Genomic DNA, 18,538 nt, shown 5'->3' on the forward strand with positions numbered 1-18,538 from the left:
GAACATCACCAAGACATGCTATATTTAATGTCATAAAATCAATCTCAATAAATTTTAAAAGATTAAACTCATATAAAATGTTATTTTACTATACTAAAATTAGAAATCAGTTATATAGATGGAAAATCTATAAATATTGAAAAGGGAAACAACATATTTCTAAATAACCCATGAGTCAAAGAAGAAAACATAAGGAAAATTAAAGTATTTTGAACTGAAAAAAACGATTTACCAAGTCCTGTAGGATGCAGCTAAAGTATCCATTATAGCATTAAATGCTTTATATTAGAAAACAAGAATGGTTTCAAGTGAGTGGCCTCAGCTTTCACCACAAGAAACTAGGAGAAAAAGAGCATATTAAATCTATAGTAAGCTGAAGAACTGAAATAATAAAGAGCCGAAATCAATGAAATAGCTAACAGAAAAATAGAAAAAAGTGATAAAATTAAAAGCTGGATTTTTGTGAAGATCAATAAAATTGATAAACATATAGTCAGAGTGGTGAGGAAAAAAAAGACGCAGATTACCCATTGTGGAGGTGAAAAAGGATATCATTCCAGTTTCTACAGAAATACAGAGGGGCTGATAAGGAAATATGTACTTAATGCCAATAAATCCAGCAATTTAGATGAAATGGAGAATTTCCTTGAAAGATCCCAAATTTCTTGGAAGTACCGACGCTCACTCTGAAAGAAATACTTAATCTAAGTAGCTCTGTAATTTAAGAATAAAGTCGTAATGAAAATGTTTCCCACAAAGAAAACACCAGGCTCAGAAAGCTTGCTGGTGAATTTTACCAAATAATACCTGTTGTACTTAGACTCTTCTTAAAAATGGAAGAGAAGGGCACACTTTGCAACTCACTTCATGAGGCAAGCATTACCCTTTAACAAAACTGGAAAAGAAAATTATAAGGAGACTACAGACCAGTATCCTTGGTGAACACAGATGCCTAAGTCATAAAACTTATTCTTAACACATATTAATATACAAAATGAAAATCATGTGTTTTAAATGACAGTGGTGTTAAGTTAGGTATAAATTCTAACTTCTAAATTAACTTGTAATGTAAACTGAGTAAAATTTTCTGGCTTTGTTTCCATGAGTTTATGCTATTCTGTCATAGAATCTGATTCTCAGTGCCATTTTTGCCAGGTGTACAATTTCAGATATTCAAGAAATTATTATAGGCATAATTCTTCCTCACTAGTGAGGGTTAAAAATTTAAGATTTTGACAAAATACTACCTTTCCCCTCCGCTAATATTTATGTTCTATTCAACGGTATATTACTGTATTCAAATTCATTTTTATTACACAGGCACAAATGTATTAAATGACATAACAATTTAGAACATTTCTAATATAATTCAAGTTCTACTCAGTACAGCTTTAATTATTTATTTAGTCTCTTGAGGGTGATTCAGATGGGTAGGAGTAATGGGAACAGAAATGTATCTTTGCACCCTTGAGCTTTTGTTGCTTTGTAACCATAGTTATTATTTTTTTAATTGACAAACTCTACTCTCCCCTGGTTGTGTCTCAATGATAGATTTTGTGTGCTTGGATAGCATTCTTAATATTTTACAGATATTTTCTACTAAAAATAAAGTATCAATATTCCTTTTGTAGTAATCAGTGTGGCAGGAAAGAAATGCAGTATTACTGATATTTTAAGACAATAATACTTATGAACTTCTTTATTTTATGATTATTCTTTGTCATATGTCTAGGGTCATCTATCAGTGACTTTTGTATTTTGGTTTCATGTTGATTTTTCCTGGTAGATTGAGAAGCATCAGAAATATTGGTAGTAAAATATGACAAAACAATAATTTGTGCTTTGCTAGCTCTCTGGGCACATTTAAGTCTCAAGACCATCAGAAGCCTTTTAAAAAAAACGTTGAGGCCAGGCGTGGTGGCTCACGCCTGTAATCCCAGCACTTTGGGAGGCCAAGGTGGGCAGATCATGAGGTCAGGAGATCGAGACCATCCTGGGTAACAGGGTGAAACCCCATCTCTACTAAAAATACAAAAAAACTAGCCAGGTGTGGTGGTGGGCACCTGTAGTCCCAGCTACTCGGGAGGCTGAGGCAGAAGAATGGCATGAACCCGGGAGGCAGAGCTTGCAGTGAGACGAGATGGCACCACTGCACTCCAGCCTGGGCGACAGAGCGAGACTCTGTCAAAAAAAAAAAAAAAAAAAAGTTGAAATAATATGTTTGCAGCTCACAGCACAGGAATCATAACAGCTTTAAATGAATTTTTTTTTGCACTATGTATATTCATGGAAGCATTTATTCTCCCTTAAGGGTTTTTTCTCCCATATTTAGACTGGTGCTTTTAAGTCAGCTTATTTTCTGCTTATTTTTACAAACATACACATGCACACACACAAATACACTTTCCCAAAGGTAAAACAGTCCTTAAAACAATGAATAATTTGGTCACATTTTCAAAATAATGGAAGAAAGTTCCACTTGGATTATGTATTCATTCATTCATTCATTCATTCATTCATTCATCTTTAGAGGCAGTCTTACTCTGTTGCCCAGGCTGGAGTGCAATGGGGTTGGGGGAGGTTATTTTTAATGGAAAGGGCAGTGGTTTCAGTTTATAACTATTTATAATCTTTAGAGAGAAAGGAAAAAAAGCTATAAATCATTTAATGTCCAATGTATAACTTTTATCAACTACCTTACAAAATGTATGATTCAATAATTGTCTCATTTAATTATATAGTATTATGGTTGTCTCCCTTCTATGGTGTAACTATATTGAAAAGTTCACAAGTTTAAAATACTAGGACAAAAGCTGTACAATTTAATGTATTACTTATATGTGTAAGAAATCATATGTGCTATAAGCATGTACTTTATTTGATTATATAAGAGTAATAAAACTACAGAGTATTTTCAATATTTTCATGTATTTGCAAATGTTGTAATTTTAAATGAAAGTCTACATTACACATTTTCTTTTGTCATTTTTTGGCATTTTTCTGAGGGCTTTGACAATAATAGATAGTTACATTGGGAATCAATGCAGCTTTTGAATAGAATGTTAAAATAACATCTATGAGAAAAGAAATTATTTTAAAATAATTAAAATTAAAAATATTAATTAGTATATGTGTAATGTAAGAGCAGCTGGATTAGGATTTATTAATATATACATTTACTGTGAAATGATTCTAATAATACTGATGAGTTTGCAAAACCAGTAAGTAGAGAATTTATTCAGTTTCCATACAATTTTGAGTTAGTGAATGTAAAATTTGATAGGTAAGCAGTTAGCCTGTTTTGTCTTCCTAGAAAATTATTCTACAAGATGCTGTCTTGTCTAATAAGAATAGCAGAAGGATCATAGGTACTACTTTTGCCAAACCCTAATAATTAAATATTACTCCTTTTGAAAAATGTGTCACAGTAGGCAGTGCTTTTTGTTTTTTCTTTAATTTTATCATAAATGAAAATACTGATGTCAGACTCTTAATTACCTTCATGAATCTTCTTATAGTTACGATTTTTGTCAGATACTACATCTTTTAAAGAGCTTTTAGAATTGCATGCACTGTTGCTTTGTGGATTATGGGAACAGCTATATCATCTGCGTTCATTCTGTCTTCACTTTTTTTTCTCTACCCTGGATTCATCTTGTCCTCCATGGCTTTTGTATGTCTTTTATTTATTGTGTTCTATTTTCCATTCATCTGTCCTTTATTCCTCTTTCTAACATGATCCTGTTATTCATATATATGTATAATTTTCAGGTTTTTTTAAACAAGTAAATATTCTTTTTTTTTTTTTTTTTGAGACGGAGTCTCGCTCTGTTGCCCAGGCTGGAGTGCAGTGGCACAGTCTCAGCTCACTGCAAGCTCGACCTCCCGGGTTCACGCCATTCTCCTGCCTCAGCCTCGCGAGTAGCTGGGACTACAGGTACCCACCACCACGCCTGGCTAATTTTTTGTATTTTTTGGTAGAGATGGGGTTTCACTGTGTTAGCCAGGATGGTCTTGATCTCCTGACCTCATGATCCGCCCGCCTTGGCCTCCCAAAGTGCTGGGATTACAGGCCTGAGCCACCGTGCCTGGCCATAAACAAGTAAATATTCTTAATCACCTGGAAATTTTATATCTTCTCCTTGGAAAAACAGATAAGCCAATTCACACACAAAATTTATCAACCCCAATTTATGTTTCCTACATTATATCTCATATCTTCTCCCATGAATTATTCAGATTTGCTCCTAACCCACCTTGCTTCTGATTTTGAGCACGTGTCAGATTTGCTGGTGAGTTTTGATTTTCTCACTTTGTTTACGTAAATTTCTCTGTCATTTTCTCAAGAAGACTAAAGAAAAAGTATAAATTGTATGTTTTATGCATGGTAGATACTGTATACATATTTTTAAATACTTGTAATACTATGTATGTTCTACATATATACTTAGTATTAGAAAACACATCTTGTATTAAGTTGGATTTGCATATAGAAAATTGTATAAGTAAATACTGCATGTTTGTTGCATGTCCATATTTTTTATTTCTTTGCTTTTTTGTGGGGTGTTTTCTGTTATTTGTTTCTGTTGTCCAAAATAATTGTGAACCACTGGTTCCAGTAATTAGATAGTATTTGTTTTTGGAATGCCTAATAATTTAATAATATTTTATAAATAGAAGGCACTTTTAAACGAAGATACACATTGTTTTCTTTAGCAAAGTAGAAATATTTCTCTACATATGATACATATTTATATACATGATATATATTTATACATGATACTATTAAGATGTTTTTATCTATAGGTTCCAGATAGCACTATAGACCTCTTTTGTATTTTCCCTTATCAATTTTTTAAAAAACATTTAAATAGCTTTTTAGCACTGCTCATGTTTTTGCAGAAATAAGTTTACTTGTAAAGGCTACTAAGGGATTGCTTATTTTAAAATTGAGTTTTCAAAATGTCATATGTATATGTCAGTTTATTATTGTTTTAAGATTTTATTTAGAATTTTGTATGAGATGCAGATGGTCCCTGACTTACAATATTTCTTCAACTTATGATTTTTTTGACTTTACAATTGGTTTACCAAGACATAGTAAGTAAAGGAGCTCCTTAGGAATTAGAATCGATTATGGTTTCTACTGAATGTATAGTGCTTTTGTACTATCTTAAAGCTGACAAATTGCATATTGAACCATCGTAAGTAAGGGATCATCTGCTGTGTTGGTAGCATTAAATGCATTTTTGACTTATGATATTTTTGACTTATGATGAGTTTATCAGGGTATAACTTCATCGTAAATTGAGGAATGTCTGTACTTTGAATAAAAAACATTGTATTAAATATTGTCATTTAGAAGTATAGCTGATTATCTGTATCCGTCTGATTTTATACCAAGATATTTTATAATATTTAGCTTAAATTTATAAGTATAGAAAGAACTCAAATAAATAGATGACATGATAGAAAATGTTGACTTTATATGTGACAGAAGTTTTGAGTTTCAGTTATACGATTTTTGTGCTATACTCTGCAGTTCTTGCATTCCAGTAGGGTGGGTTTAAGTCAATTGACCATTAAGAACTAAAATTGTATCAACTTGAGTTGAAAAGAAATAATTCAAAGGACGCCTGGGAGAGTGATTTAAAAAGTTTTTTTTACATACCAAAATTTAAATAATATTAGAGCAAAAAAATGAGGGGTATCATACTTTGGTGATATAAAAATATTTTCCAGATAGTTTTTAAGCGACCCAGAAGTACAAAATAAATTTCTTATCAGAAGAGGGTCACCTGAGATTAAAAATTGCCTCAGTAATTACTGTAAGAGATGAGGAGCATGTCTTATAGCTCAACCTGAAACATTTGTATTGATCTTAATTCCAAATCTACATTTTGGCTCTTAGGATCGTGGTCAATTAACACATTTTATTCTAATCTTGTCATTGCAACTAGTTTTTCTATTGGGACATTGGTTGTAATAATTTTGTAATTTATGTTTAGGTATTGTTTATGCTAAAAATAATGTAAGAAAACATTTTGTTTCACTGAACTTGTCCGTAGATGTCACTATCATGCCTTCTTTATGCTGATTTAAGGAGTAAAGTAAGTACAGAGAATTAAAACAGTGTTAATATGAAGAAATAAAATCTCATTTGTATTACAAGAGGGCCAAATTATTATGGAAATGTTAAGTTCACATGTTAACCTTAGGAAATAAAGAAAAGTTAAAAATGAAAATTAATAGATTATGAGATCATTTACAAATAGTTTGCTGTTTAAATAGATTTTTTAAATGGTATTTTTCATCCTTCTATAGGCTATCCACTCTGTTGCTTGGCATCATGAAGGAAAACAATTTATTTGCAGTCATTCAGATGGCACCTTGACTATATGGAATGTAAGGTCCCCTGCTAAACCAGTACAGACAATCACTCCACATGGTAAGAATGCATCAATTTTAAATACCACCTAATTGTAATGTACAGTAAACTGTTTTGTTTGAGTTTGCATTCTGATTTGTTTGTTTGATTTTTAGGATAAGGATGGGTTTCCTTTCATTTTTAGGGAATTAAAAATATTTACACTTATAGAAATAGTATCTAACAACCAGTTAATAAAATTTCAAATTAAGCATATTTACAGTTGAAATTGCAAATTTGAAATTTTAGAAAATGTTATATTATTTTCTGAATATCATGTCTCTAATAGTCCAAAAAATAATAGTTTTGTGAATGAAAATGATGCAGGATTTACATTAAGCTTTTCCATCTCAAAGCTGTCAGTTGCAGGTTGTTAATATATAAATAACAGTGAACTTGAAATACTTGGAACCCTGTAGAAGGTAATTTTATATATCAAAATATGGTGTCAGGAGTCCTCAGAATCACCCTAGATTTAATGATTCACTAGGAAGACTCACAGGACTCAGCATATAGTCATATTCATTGCTGTGATTTATTACAACAAAAAGGCCTAAAGCAGAATCTGCAAAGGGAAAAAACACATGAAGTTTAGAGGAAACCAGGCTCAAGCTTCTTGGAGTTATTTTCTTATGGAGTCACACAGAATATGCTTCATTCCATTAACAAGGAGTTGTTACCACTGTGTGAAATATGTCTACCAGAGAAGCTCACCTGAGCCTTGGAGTCCAGGGTTTTTATTGGGGTCAGTCATGCAGGCATCCTCTGCTTTAGCAGGTACCACAATTCGAGACTCCCAGAAGCAAGGCAGGGGTTCAGCATAAACTATATTCTTTGTACAAACCAATTAGGCAGAGTAAATCATCCTCCTCAGGGAATAATGAGCGTTTTCTTGAAAACCAAGTTCCTAGACATCAGCCAAGGGCCAACCTTGTAAGCAGATCTTTGTAGTGGTAGCAGCCGCAGACCTGCTGTGTTAACTATTTTCTGCATAAGTAGTACTTAACAAAACTTATAAGAAATTTTTATTAGACTATTTATTAGAAACAGATTATGAAGGCCACCTTTTTTGTTTTAGAATTTGTATTTCTTTATTAATCTTCATTCTCCACCCTCACCCTAAGAGAATCCTTCCTGGCAAGTCTAGGGAACTCATATTAAAGGAACTGTTCTATAAATTGATAGTATATTCAAGATTGTCCTTGTAGCTATTGCTAGTATTTCATTGTTTGCTTTAAAATTTGAATACCTACTTTTTTAAAAAGCTGATATATTTTGACTTACTACAATGTAGAAATGAAAGAAACAGTAAAATTAAAAACAAGTTTTATCTATCTGTGGCATATGGGATTTTAGGCTTGCTTGTTTTCTGGGAAAAATAACAGTTCTTGAAACCACGTATTGTGAAATGCTTTACCACTGCTTTGTGACAGCAATCATCTTCTGGGAAAGCACTTACTTGAAATTCCCTACACATCTATTTATGAGTGCATCTAGAGGATATTTCTTATGATAGTAGGTTCAAGTTTTTCTTAATGTATTTTGTTCCTTCCTTCTATTAGTATCTAAGTTCCTCATCTCGACACTCCTAAAAATTCCCATGAATCTTAGAATCTCCTAACCGTGCTGGAACCTATGAATTCAGATAAACAAAAAAGTACCAATAAGGTGTGGTTTCAAAAATCTTTCATTTTAAACCCAGAAGAAAATGAAACTTATGTCAAAGATGATAGAAATATATAATGCTAGTTTTGCAGCTTGAAGATTATCTGTTTTTATCTTGTTTTGTAAGAGTAGTACAAAGGATCTTTTTTTCTTTTAATCTGTTTGAGAGTAAGTTGTCAATATGGTGCTGATTCACTTGCAAATATTCCATGGTCTTTTTTTTTTTTTTTAATAAGGACATTTTTCTATATAACCAAGTTTTGCCTTTATTCAAGAGTTTTATGTGGATTAGATTTGGTTGTCATGTTTCTTCTCGAAACTGGAACAGTTCCTGAACGTTTTGACTTTCATATATGATAAATTACAAAGATTATAGGTCAGTTATTTTATAGAATGTGCCTCAGTATGGTTTTGTCTCATGTTTATTCATGATGAGATTTAGGTTGCACGTTTTTGGCAGGAGTATCCCAAAAGGATTGAGGTGTTCTTTTTGCATCCTCTCAAGTGGAGCTCGTTTTTGATTTGTCCCATATTAGTGGTATCTCATATCCTGATCCTTTGGTTAAAGTTCTGTCTTCTGCTAGTTCTCTCCATTATTAAAAAGGTTTTCTTTTTACTTTTGAAATTGAGAGATAAATTTTATTTGTATTTATAATTGTTAAGTATTTTGATTTGAAGGAAGTTCCACAAGACTCTATGAACATATTATACTTCATCAAACTTTTCCCCTTTAGTTTTAGCATCTGTTGATGTTTCTTAGCTGAATTCACTATTACTGTGATGGTTGCCAAATAATGATTGTCTAGCTGGTCTTAATCTTTTTTTATATTACAAGCTTAGGTCATTGAAAGCAGACTCTAGTAAGTGGTATAAATCAGTTTCTACAGTGTTTATATTGTCTTAGCAGAAAAGGGTCACTAGCTAAAATTATTTTTAAATAAAAAAGACAATATGTGACTTAATGTTTTCTCAAAATTAGAATCCAAATGAAATATAAATAAAATGGATTTTTTTCTGTGGCTGGTGTTAAAAATTAGGATGGTATTTGTGTAGTGTTAGCAGTCTAACAGTAGATGGCCAGAATTTTATATAAAGTAAGGCATATTTATTTTATTTTATATAAGCTATATGTAGAAAATCTGAATTCCTTTCAAGTGTACTAGGGTTTCCAGCTTTCTTTTTGGCAGTAAAAACTACCAAGTGACAGGTAACTAACCAAAGCTAAATTCATGTTGACTCTACAACTGAATTCATGGCAAAGCTGGAGTGCAATCGCGCGATGTTGGCACACTACAATCTCTGCTTCCCAGGTTCAAGCGATTCTCCTGCCCTAGCCTCCTGAGTGGCTGGGATTACAGGCGCCCGCCACCATGCCCGGCTAATTTTTTGTATTTTTAGTAGAGACAGGGTTTCACCATGTTGGCCAGGCTGGTCTCGAACTCCTGACCTCAGGTGATCCACCCGCCTCAGCCTCCCAAAGTGCTGGGATTACAGGCATGAGCCACCATGCCTGGCCAGCTGAGTACATTTTTATACATTAAAGTACAAAACTACATTCTGCATGCCATAACAAGGGTATCATCTATTCCATAGAGATCACATTTGTGGTACATCATTTTCATTATATTAACTGTTTCGATGGATTGAAATTTTGTTCTACTTTCTCATTACTATTGTCTGTTGTGGTTTCTTGCTCTTAATTTCTAGCCAAACAGTTATGGTAAATTAGTTTAAATATACTAGCCTTTTACAATTGAGTACTTTTTCACTTTTTCTTATTTAAGTTCATCTAATGGTTGTTTCAAGCATCTTAGTCTTAAAAAACATTTACAGTATTACCTTGATTGCCAAGAACTGATTATAATTTAAGTCTCCTACCAGTACTTTACGATGAGTTTTAGTGTTAGGGTGTTTAGTGTTAAAAATAGGTTAAGATATCCTTGAAGAATCTGTTCAGAAGGTATTATGTTGCATTTATATAACATGGGATTTTGAAGCCAGAAGAGTTGTAGTTAAGCACTAATTCCATAGTTTCTGGCTCTGTGGCCTTTAGGAAGTCATTTAACATTTTTGAGCCTTAATATTCTCATCCATGAATACAAATAATAATGAAACTTGACCTAGTCTCATGCAGTTGTTGTGAGGATTGTATTTACTCATTCTACAAATATTTATTGGTTCTACTGTGTGATAGGCACTTTTCTTAGCTGTGGTTCAAATAATCAAAATGTAAGTGAAATTACCCGGAAATTATGATGTGCTATTCATATATGGCTCTAGGAAGTGTAGGTATGGAACTTGTTATTTACTTGGTAGAATAGATTAGTGAACCCCCAAAATATATTCCACAAAGACTAGTTTTTCTTATATTTATGATTCGTTTGGTGGAAAAGGAATGTCATAGTGAAAGAAGTTTTAGAAATACTGAGTTAAAGATGAGCATTTTTCTTCACTTTAAGATTCAACAGGTTATTTTTGACTACCAAAAACAAACAAAAAGTGATAGGTCCCTTTAATCTCACTTTTATGAGTCTCAAACATTTCCCTGGCAGTCAGACAACCTGTAATCTAATTGTAAGTGCTATGTGTGAAATACCTTGTGGAGATTCCTTTTCTCTGAGACTTAAGCTTTATTATTTGTAAAATGGCAAGATTGAACAGGATTTTTAAGCTACAAAGTTTAGTGAATATGTGAAAATTAAGCAGGATTTGGTTCCATATAACGGCTCTGCAGTTATTTCCTTTCAGTGGGCCATAGATTCTGCATCTCTGTATGGTACATCTAGGAGTAAGCTGTTTCTCTTTTGGCTTGTTTCTCTCCCATGGCAGATAGGGTTTCATTACTTAGGAGGGAATAACTTCGGCAGTATTGGCATGGCTCAGATTCTTACCCTGAAGCACTCATCTTGGTTTTGTAATTTCCTGGGCCAGGGCCTCACAGGACCTCCCCTGTAGCGCAGGGTTGAGGGTGATGTGTTGCAGAGTAAGATTTTCTGTGATTGTCAGCTTTACCAGAATCAGATGGTTTCCTAAGGAAATGGAGGTGCTAGACCAGGGGTGCCTTCCTACATTAGAAGGAGGGGAATTATCTAGGACCACGCATAAAATACACTAACACTAATGATAGCTGATGAGCTAAAAAAAAAAAATCTCATCATGTTTTAAGAAAATTTACTAATTTGTGTTGGGCCACATTCAAAGCTGTCCTGGGCTACATGTGGCCTGCAGGCCATGGGTTGGACAAGCTTGTGCTAGACAGTCAAAACCCATAGATTTTTATTATAGGAAATGATATTTTAAATTTAGTTTCTGAAGCTTATTCATCAGTGCAATCAATCTACTTATCAAAAAGTAAACCAAGATTGGGGAACTTTTATTCTGTTGAAGGTCACTGAGGGAAAAATAAAATTCAAATTCACCTAAGTACGTCAGCTTAATATGTTAAGGATGAGACGTGCAAAGAATTCCATTAATCTGCTTTTAAGATTCACCTGAAATCTAAAACATTCAGTAAATAATAAAATTATACCTCAGTTCCTTATGATTCATCACAAACCTTTCCCCAGTTTATGTGTTTGAAAAGACTTACCAGACTTCCACAGAGCATACTCAAACAAGACTATGATTTAAAGGCGAAGGATATGATACAGGAGGAGAAAAAGAATGCAGGCAGGTATTCTGAAACATCTCTCCCCTATGTGAGCTCCCAGTGAGCACTTACACACGAGGATTGTTCTGAGTCTACCTCGAGTCACCAAGATCTGGCTTCTGAAGAGCTCCAGAGAAACTCTCAGGAAGGCCCTTGTAATGATCAAGCCAGTCTTGCTAATAAATCAACTAGGCCGTTTGCCAACCTGCAGCAAAACTATACACTGGTGGTTACCAGGGAAGTTTTGGGCCTTAAACAACACATCATAAATCCCACTGTCCTTTTCTTGGCCAAAAGTAAAAAAACAGATATTCAGGGGTCCAAGTCCAGCCGTAAATCAACTTTGTACACTCATTTAGGAGGGAACAACCCTCCTCCCCATTTCAGACTAGTATTATTAGCAATGTGGCTCTTCAGTTTGTCTTTTTATTTTCTAGAACATCACTGTCCAATAAAAAGGTAATGTGAGCTGCGTGTGTGATTCTAAATTTACTAGTAACCATGTTAAAAACAGTAAAAAGAAACAGGTAAAACTACTTTTAATAACATGTTCTTTAATCCCAAATATGCAAAATATTAGTTCATGATGTAATCAATGTATAAAATTGAGATATTTTATTCTTTTTTTGTACTAAATCTTTGAAATCTAATGTGTATTTAGCACATCTTAACTTGGACTAGATACATTTTAAGTGCCCCGCTGTCCGTGCATTTTAAGTGCACGGTAGACTTATGGCTACCCTATTGGATAGCCACGCTAGACTGAACATAACTGCAGTGTAACAAGCGTAACACTTAAAATATGTTCCTCATCCTAACTGGCAAAATTAAAACTTTAGAAAGCAACTATTTTTGTCAGTAATCTTTATTCATTTTTAATAAATCTTTATTCATTGAATAAACATTGAGCACCTCCTACCTACCAGAGATTAAATACTGAAAATATACTGTCCTGAAGAGCTCATCGTCAAGTGAATAAAAATGATCTATAAACTGATAAATATAATACATTGTGATAAGTGCTGATAAAGGATAAAGGCATGTATAACATGATATGGAAACAAATAAGTGGTGACTGGTTTTGGGTAAAAGGTGTTGGACTATTTCACAAATTCAGGGTATATGAACTTGGTCTTAAAGGATGATACTGGTGGTATAAGATAGCAAAGAGCCGGGCGAAGTTATCTTAGAAGGCACAAAGGCACAAAGACATAAACAAAAGTGGGGTGTTCTTGGAAAACTGCTAATAGTTTAATATGACCAGAGTTTAAAACGCCTTTGGGCAAGTAGCAGGAAGTGAAAACAGAACCATGTACAGAGGCAAGATTATATATCAAAGTATGATAAAAAGTTTGAACTTCATAATGGAGACCTAGTAATTGAGTTTATAGTGAGAAGCATTAAGTTTACATCTTAAAAATATCACTTTAATGGTAGTACATCAGGTGGGCTGGAGGCAGAAGAGGGTGGCTAATTAGGAAGCTTTGCATTAATAAATAATGGAGATTTCATTAGATGAAATGGGAAGAAATGGACATGTATGAATGAAATTCTGGAATTAGAATCAATAGGACTTAAACCAATTATTTGTGGCTTGGTGGTTTGAGGGGTGGGGAAGTAGGCCATAGTAAGAAGGAGAAATCAGATGTGGCATGGAAGTTTATGTGAGTTATTAAGTCAGGTTTTATAATTAATCAGATCTTTTAACTGACTGGTCAAGGTAGTTCACGGATAGTTAAAAGAACAAGCACGTATTTTTGTTCCTCTGGTGGCATAGCATTTAAGAAGTAAAATGACACCTAGTGGTGAAATCCTCTAAATGTCTTTTCATTTATATGTGCTTAAAATCATGGGTAGTACCTTATTATTTGATTTGATTTAGAAAATGCTTAGCCTAGAATTATAGATGAATAAATAAACCTATCTAGACCATAAGCAGTAATCAGAGACATTATTTAAAACATCTTGGTTGGAAAGATATCAGAATATGCAGACCAAGGATTTGTTGGGTTTTTTTCAAGCAAAATTAATAAAGGATGATCACTCTAAACACTGCAACATTTTTCATTTACAGAGAAAATGAAACTACTCTATTAACATCCTCTCAGAGGGACAGAAATAAAAGTTAACTTCTAAAGGAATAGAAATCAGACTGACTTAGACTTGTAAGTCTGAATGTTAGAACACAATAGAGCAATATCAAGGGACTATTAAGCAAGAAGAAAGTTAAGAATTTTGTACCTAGCCAGGTTTTTTGCAAGATATAGAAGCTCAGGCTTGGAAGGGTTTAGCAAATACCATCTAATGTCCTTTAGAATTTGTTCCAACCTCTGAAAGATTGATGTTGAATATTGAAGTAAGTTAAAGGAGTTATTTCTGAATAATTGTTTCACTTCATAAAACAAAATCATGTTTGAACCTAAATGTAAAATTTGTGTCTATAATTCTAAATTCTGTCAGCCTGACTCTCCCGCTAGAACTCTGCATGGTAGAAAGAGGATAAAAGCCAGCTGACCTTCTTCAGAGCAAACATTTAAATTTTTTACTGAAAGGTCATATACATCTCTATATAGATTGGAATAGAGATTGAAGTTCTTAATTTATTCCTTGTATAACACAAGGGACTACTTTTCAGATTTAAGCCTCCTTTTTTCGATACCTTTTATTTTCCTTGCAATTCTCTCTCCCACCTCAGCAATCCTTTCCTTTCTTCTGGCAGTTCTTTCCAGTTCCTTGGTCACTTCTGTCACTTCTTGGTTCTTGTAAATTTGGCTGCTAGAGATTCAAGATTCCCTGTACAACCATTTCTTCATAAGGAGGGGAAAGGGATTATTCTCTAGGATCTTAAATTAAGACAGGATTAAATGTTCCATTACCAGTCAGTGTACAAGTATATATTTATAAAAATTTAATATGGGTGATATTTCATACTAGTGAGGAGAGAATGATGGTTCAATAAATTGAGCTGGCAAGTAAATATTTATGTCAAAACTCATCTGATTGTACACTTTAAATAGTGTACTTTTGTTTAGCAGTTATAGCTCAGTAGAGCTATTAAACTAGCACTCAGATGATTGATAGCTTATTAATTATTAAGAGGAAAATGTCTTCCCTGTATCAAAATACACATCAGAAAATAATTAATGTAATAAATGAATCTATTCTAAATTATAAGAAAAAGCAGATTTATGTGATTTTGGTGTGGGGAAGAACTTTCCAAGCGTAAAACCAAAGAGGGGAGGGACCAAAAAGACGGATAGTTTTTTTCATACACATGTATCATTATACATAAATGAGATCCTATCATACCAGTTCCTTCTCCCTCAGCCTTTTCCCATGTTAGCAGCCCAATCTCCTTTCTTGTCCCACCAGGTAAGCTATGTCAAAAATCTTACAGATATTCTTCTAAAATATAGGTATTTCTAAAATCATGTGTATTAACACATACACACAAATAAACATGAGATTATTTTTCTGATCATTGTTTTACAAAAATTAGGATGTTAGTGTTTTTGCATCTTTAAAATTTTTTTAAATTTTTGTGAGTACATAGTAGATATATATATTTATGAGGTACATGAGATATTTTGATACTGGCATACAGTGTGAAATAAGCACATCATAGAGAATGGGGTATTAATCCCCTCAAACATTTATCGTTTGAGTTACAATAGGGTGACTATAGTTCAATAATAACTTAATTGTACATTTTAAAATAACTTTTAAAGAGTGGAACTGGATTGTTTATAACTCCTTTTTTGCATCTTAATCACTGTACTTTAGGAAGATTCCTCCAAATGTTCTGGCATTTCTTTTATGTTAATGGCTGTGTCAGAGCCAGTTGTTTGTATCACAACTTATTCAGCTATTTCAAATTAATGGGCATTCCCTTTGTTTTCATTTCTTAAACATTGCAAATTATGCTGCAGCTACCATCTTTGTACATATGCCGTAGGAATTGGTCCTTTTGTTTCTATGGAATAAATACTTCAGAGTACAATTTCCACCCCGAAATATTGAAGTTTTATTATTTCTAATAAATGTTCTCAAACCATTTTTCAAAAAAAGCTATATCCTTCAGATTTCTACCAGCCATGTATGAGTATCCCTTTTCCAATGTCCTTGCCAGTGATAGGTGTTATAAGTCATTTTACTTTTTTTTTTTTCTTCCTGTTTGTTCAGGATCTCAAAGTCGGCCAGAAATGAGTGACTGGAGCCTTCTCCTTTCCTCACTCTTTCCTGGGCAGGCAGCCTTTTAGACCCCCATGAATGTGTCTAGTTCTCGGAGCTTTTCTTTTAAATTTCTGCCTGAGTTCCATTTGCCTCAACTGAAACTACAGCCTTAGGCAGCTGTAATACTTCCAACAGATTGCTATTGTTCTGGAATGCCCTGGGGGTAGGGATTTTTGTCTCCCATATTTGAGGTCTGTGTCAAATGAGATAGCCACAGCACTTTGGGAATAGAGTTCCAGGGAGCTGCAGGTTCACACAAAATGTTGATTGTGCTGTAGCAAAAGTGGTTTTAACAGAGCTCCAAGAAAACTTCAGTCCTCTCTGTTGGCTGATACTACTGCATTTTCATGGCTAGCCTACCACTGAGCTGGGTAGCTAGGGGATAGAAATAGACCTTCCTTAAAAATACCACAGTTCCCTGTCCCCGAACCCCTCATGTTACTGAAGTTCAGTAGTATCTATTGGGTAGATGATTTTTCATCTTGTTAGTGGCTTGGTCATTCTCCAGACTTTTAAAATGTTTAACTTTAGTTGTTTTAATAGTACTTTCATTTTTGTGGGAGAGCAAGTTCATCGAGGTCCTCCTGTTACTGGTGGCATATATCTGAGTTACCAGTAGTATATCCGTATGGGTCTGCAGTAACCTCAGTTCTTGCCTCCTCAGAAGAAAGAATTCAACTGAGGAGCATAAAGCAAAAAAAGAGACCAAGGCAAGTTTCAGAGTAGGAGTGGAAGTTTATTAAAAAGGCTTTAGAACAGGGAAGAAACACTTGAAAGAGATCCAGGTGGGCAACTTGGAAAACAAGTGCAGTGTTTAACTCTGACCCTAGGACTTCATAGGCTTGCCCCTTTCCCATGATTCTTCCCTTAGGGTGTGCTGCCCCTATGTGTGGTGCCCTCCTTACCCTTGGTAGGTGAACACGTGCAGTGTGTTTAGGAATTCGTACACATGTCCATCTGAGGCTTTCCTCTGTTTTCCAGTGGAGTGCCCCCCGAAGGTCATACTCCACCATTTTGTTACTTACTGCCCATGCCTGGGAAGTTGCGTCTCCTGGCGCTTGCATTCAGTTAACACTTTAGTGCAGCAGGTGTGGACCATCAGGAAATGGGTTCTCCCTGGCGCCGGCTGCCAATATCACTTTTAGTGAGGCAGTGTGATAATTGTTGAACCATCATCTGACATTTCTAGAGCCCTCTCCTGCCCCACTCATGCCTACCTACCTATGATATTCACTGTATCATCTTGGAAGTTGATCTTTTTGGTAGTTTCCTTAGCCATTCATAGACATTTAGTCTACTGGGTGAACTTTAAGATCACTTTGTCCAAATTCAAGAAAAGCTGTTGAGATTCTAATTACATTACATTTATAAATTAATTTTGGAAGAATCGATATTTTAGGATTTCATGTTTTCTTAAATTAGAACATATTAAGGCTGATAGACTTGATTATTTAGATGTGTATTTCTGTACAATATTTTTTACTTTGTAGGAATTCACTAGGGAAAATATTTGCAACATACATGATTGACAGAATGTTAATAAGCCTGGAATATAAAATTTATTTTCTAATACAAGGAAGATGACATAGAAGCATTGATAAAGAACAGCAAGCTATTTTTTAAAAGAAGTATACATGACCAGTTAGGGATCCAAACACATCAGATTAAAATAAGTTACTCTTTTTATTTAACAATCAGCAAAAAGAAAAAAAAAACATTGCTAGGGGAGGATATGGCAAAATACGGTCTTACGCTGCTGATAGAACTATAAATTGGCACAACCTCTCTAGAATAAAACTTTACCCAGATATACTATATGCCAAACAATGTTTGTCACCAGGGATACCACAACAGAAAACAAATACGCTAAAAATGTTCGCTTTCCTGGCCGGGTGCAGTGGCTCATGCCTGTAATCCCAGCACTTCAGGAGACTGAGGCGGGCAGCTCCCTTGAGCCCAGAGTTTGAGACCAGCCTGGGTAACATGGTAAAACCCCATCTGTCATCTCTACAAAAAATTTTTAAAAATGTATCCAGACATGGTGGTATGCACCCATGGTCTAATTACTTGAGAGGCTGAGATGGGAGGCTCACTTAAGCCCAGGAGGTTGAAGCTGAAGTGAGCCATGATCATGCCACTGTACTCCATCCTGGGCTACAGGAGTGAGACCTTGTCTCAAAAAAAAAGAAAAAAAATTTGCTTGCCTAGAATTTACATACATGCCAGTTAGGCAAACAATAAACAAAGAAGTTAAATATAAAGGATACTAGAATGTGACAAGTGCTATGGAGAAAAAATAAAGCTGTGAAAGAGGGTAAGAGGTGTTAGGTTAGGGGTGAGTCAGGAATTCCTCAGACCATTCCCAAGTTAGATGATTTGCCAGAAGAAGTATTATAATGTGGACAGTGGTTAATCTCTGAAATATGGGAAATAAATGTTTTATTTTCTTTATTTTTTACTTTTCTATAGTTTCTACAGTGAACATGTAGAAATAGATAACTGAAATCAACATTTTAAAAAATAATTAGAATTCTTTGACAAAATGAGTCTCTGACACATTTTAT

The 18,538-nt window shown here is 34.2% G+C and overlaps 1 protein-coding gene across 9 annotated transcripts in view; it reads left to right on the forward strand.

Moving 5' to 3' along the window:
• The window catches only part of STXBP5 (syntaxin binding protein 5), a 190,254-nt gene that overhangs the window by 71,171 nt on the left and 100,545 nt on the right, over positions 1–18,538 (forward strand). For all 9 annotated transcript variants that reach the window (XR_010134391.1, XR_010134392.1, XR_010134393.1 and 6 more), the window contains exon 8: positions 6,325–6,448. Coding sequence is in view for 6 of the 9 variants with exons in the window: in XM_055392020.2 (XP_055247995.1) it covers positions 6,325–6,448 (124 nt within the window). In the remaining 3 variants the exon portion in view is untranslated. The remainder of the gene's footprint in view (positions 1–6,324; positions 6,449–18,538) is intronic.

This window comes from Gorilla gorilla, chromosome 5 (genome assembly GCF_029281585.2).
Source record: "Gorilla gorilla gorilla isolate KB3781 chromosome 5, NHGRI_mGorGor1-v2.1_pri, whole genome shotgun sequence".
Taxonomy (NCBI): domain Eukaryota; kingdom Metazoa; phylum Chordata; class Mammalia; order Primates; family Hominidae; genus Gorilla; species Gorilla gorilla.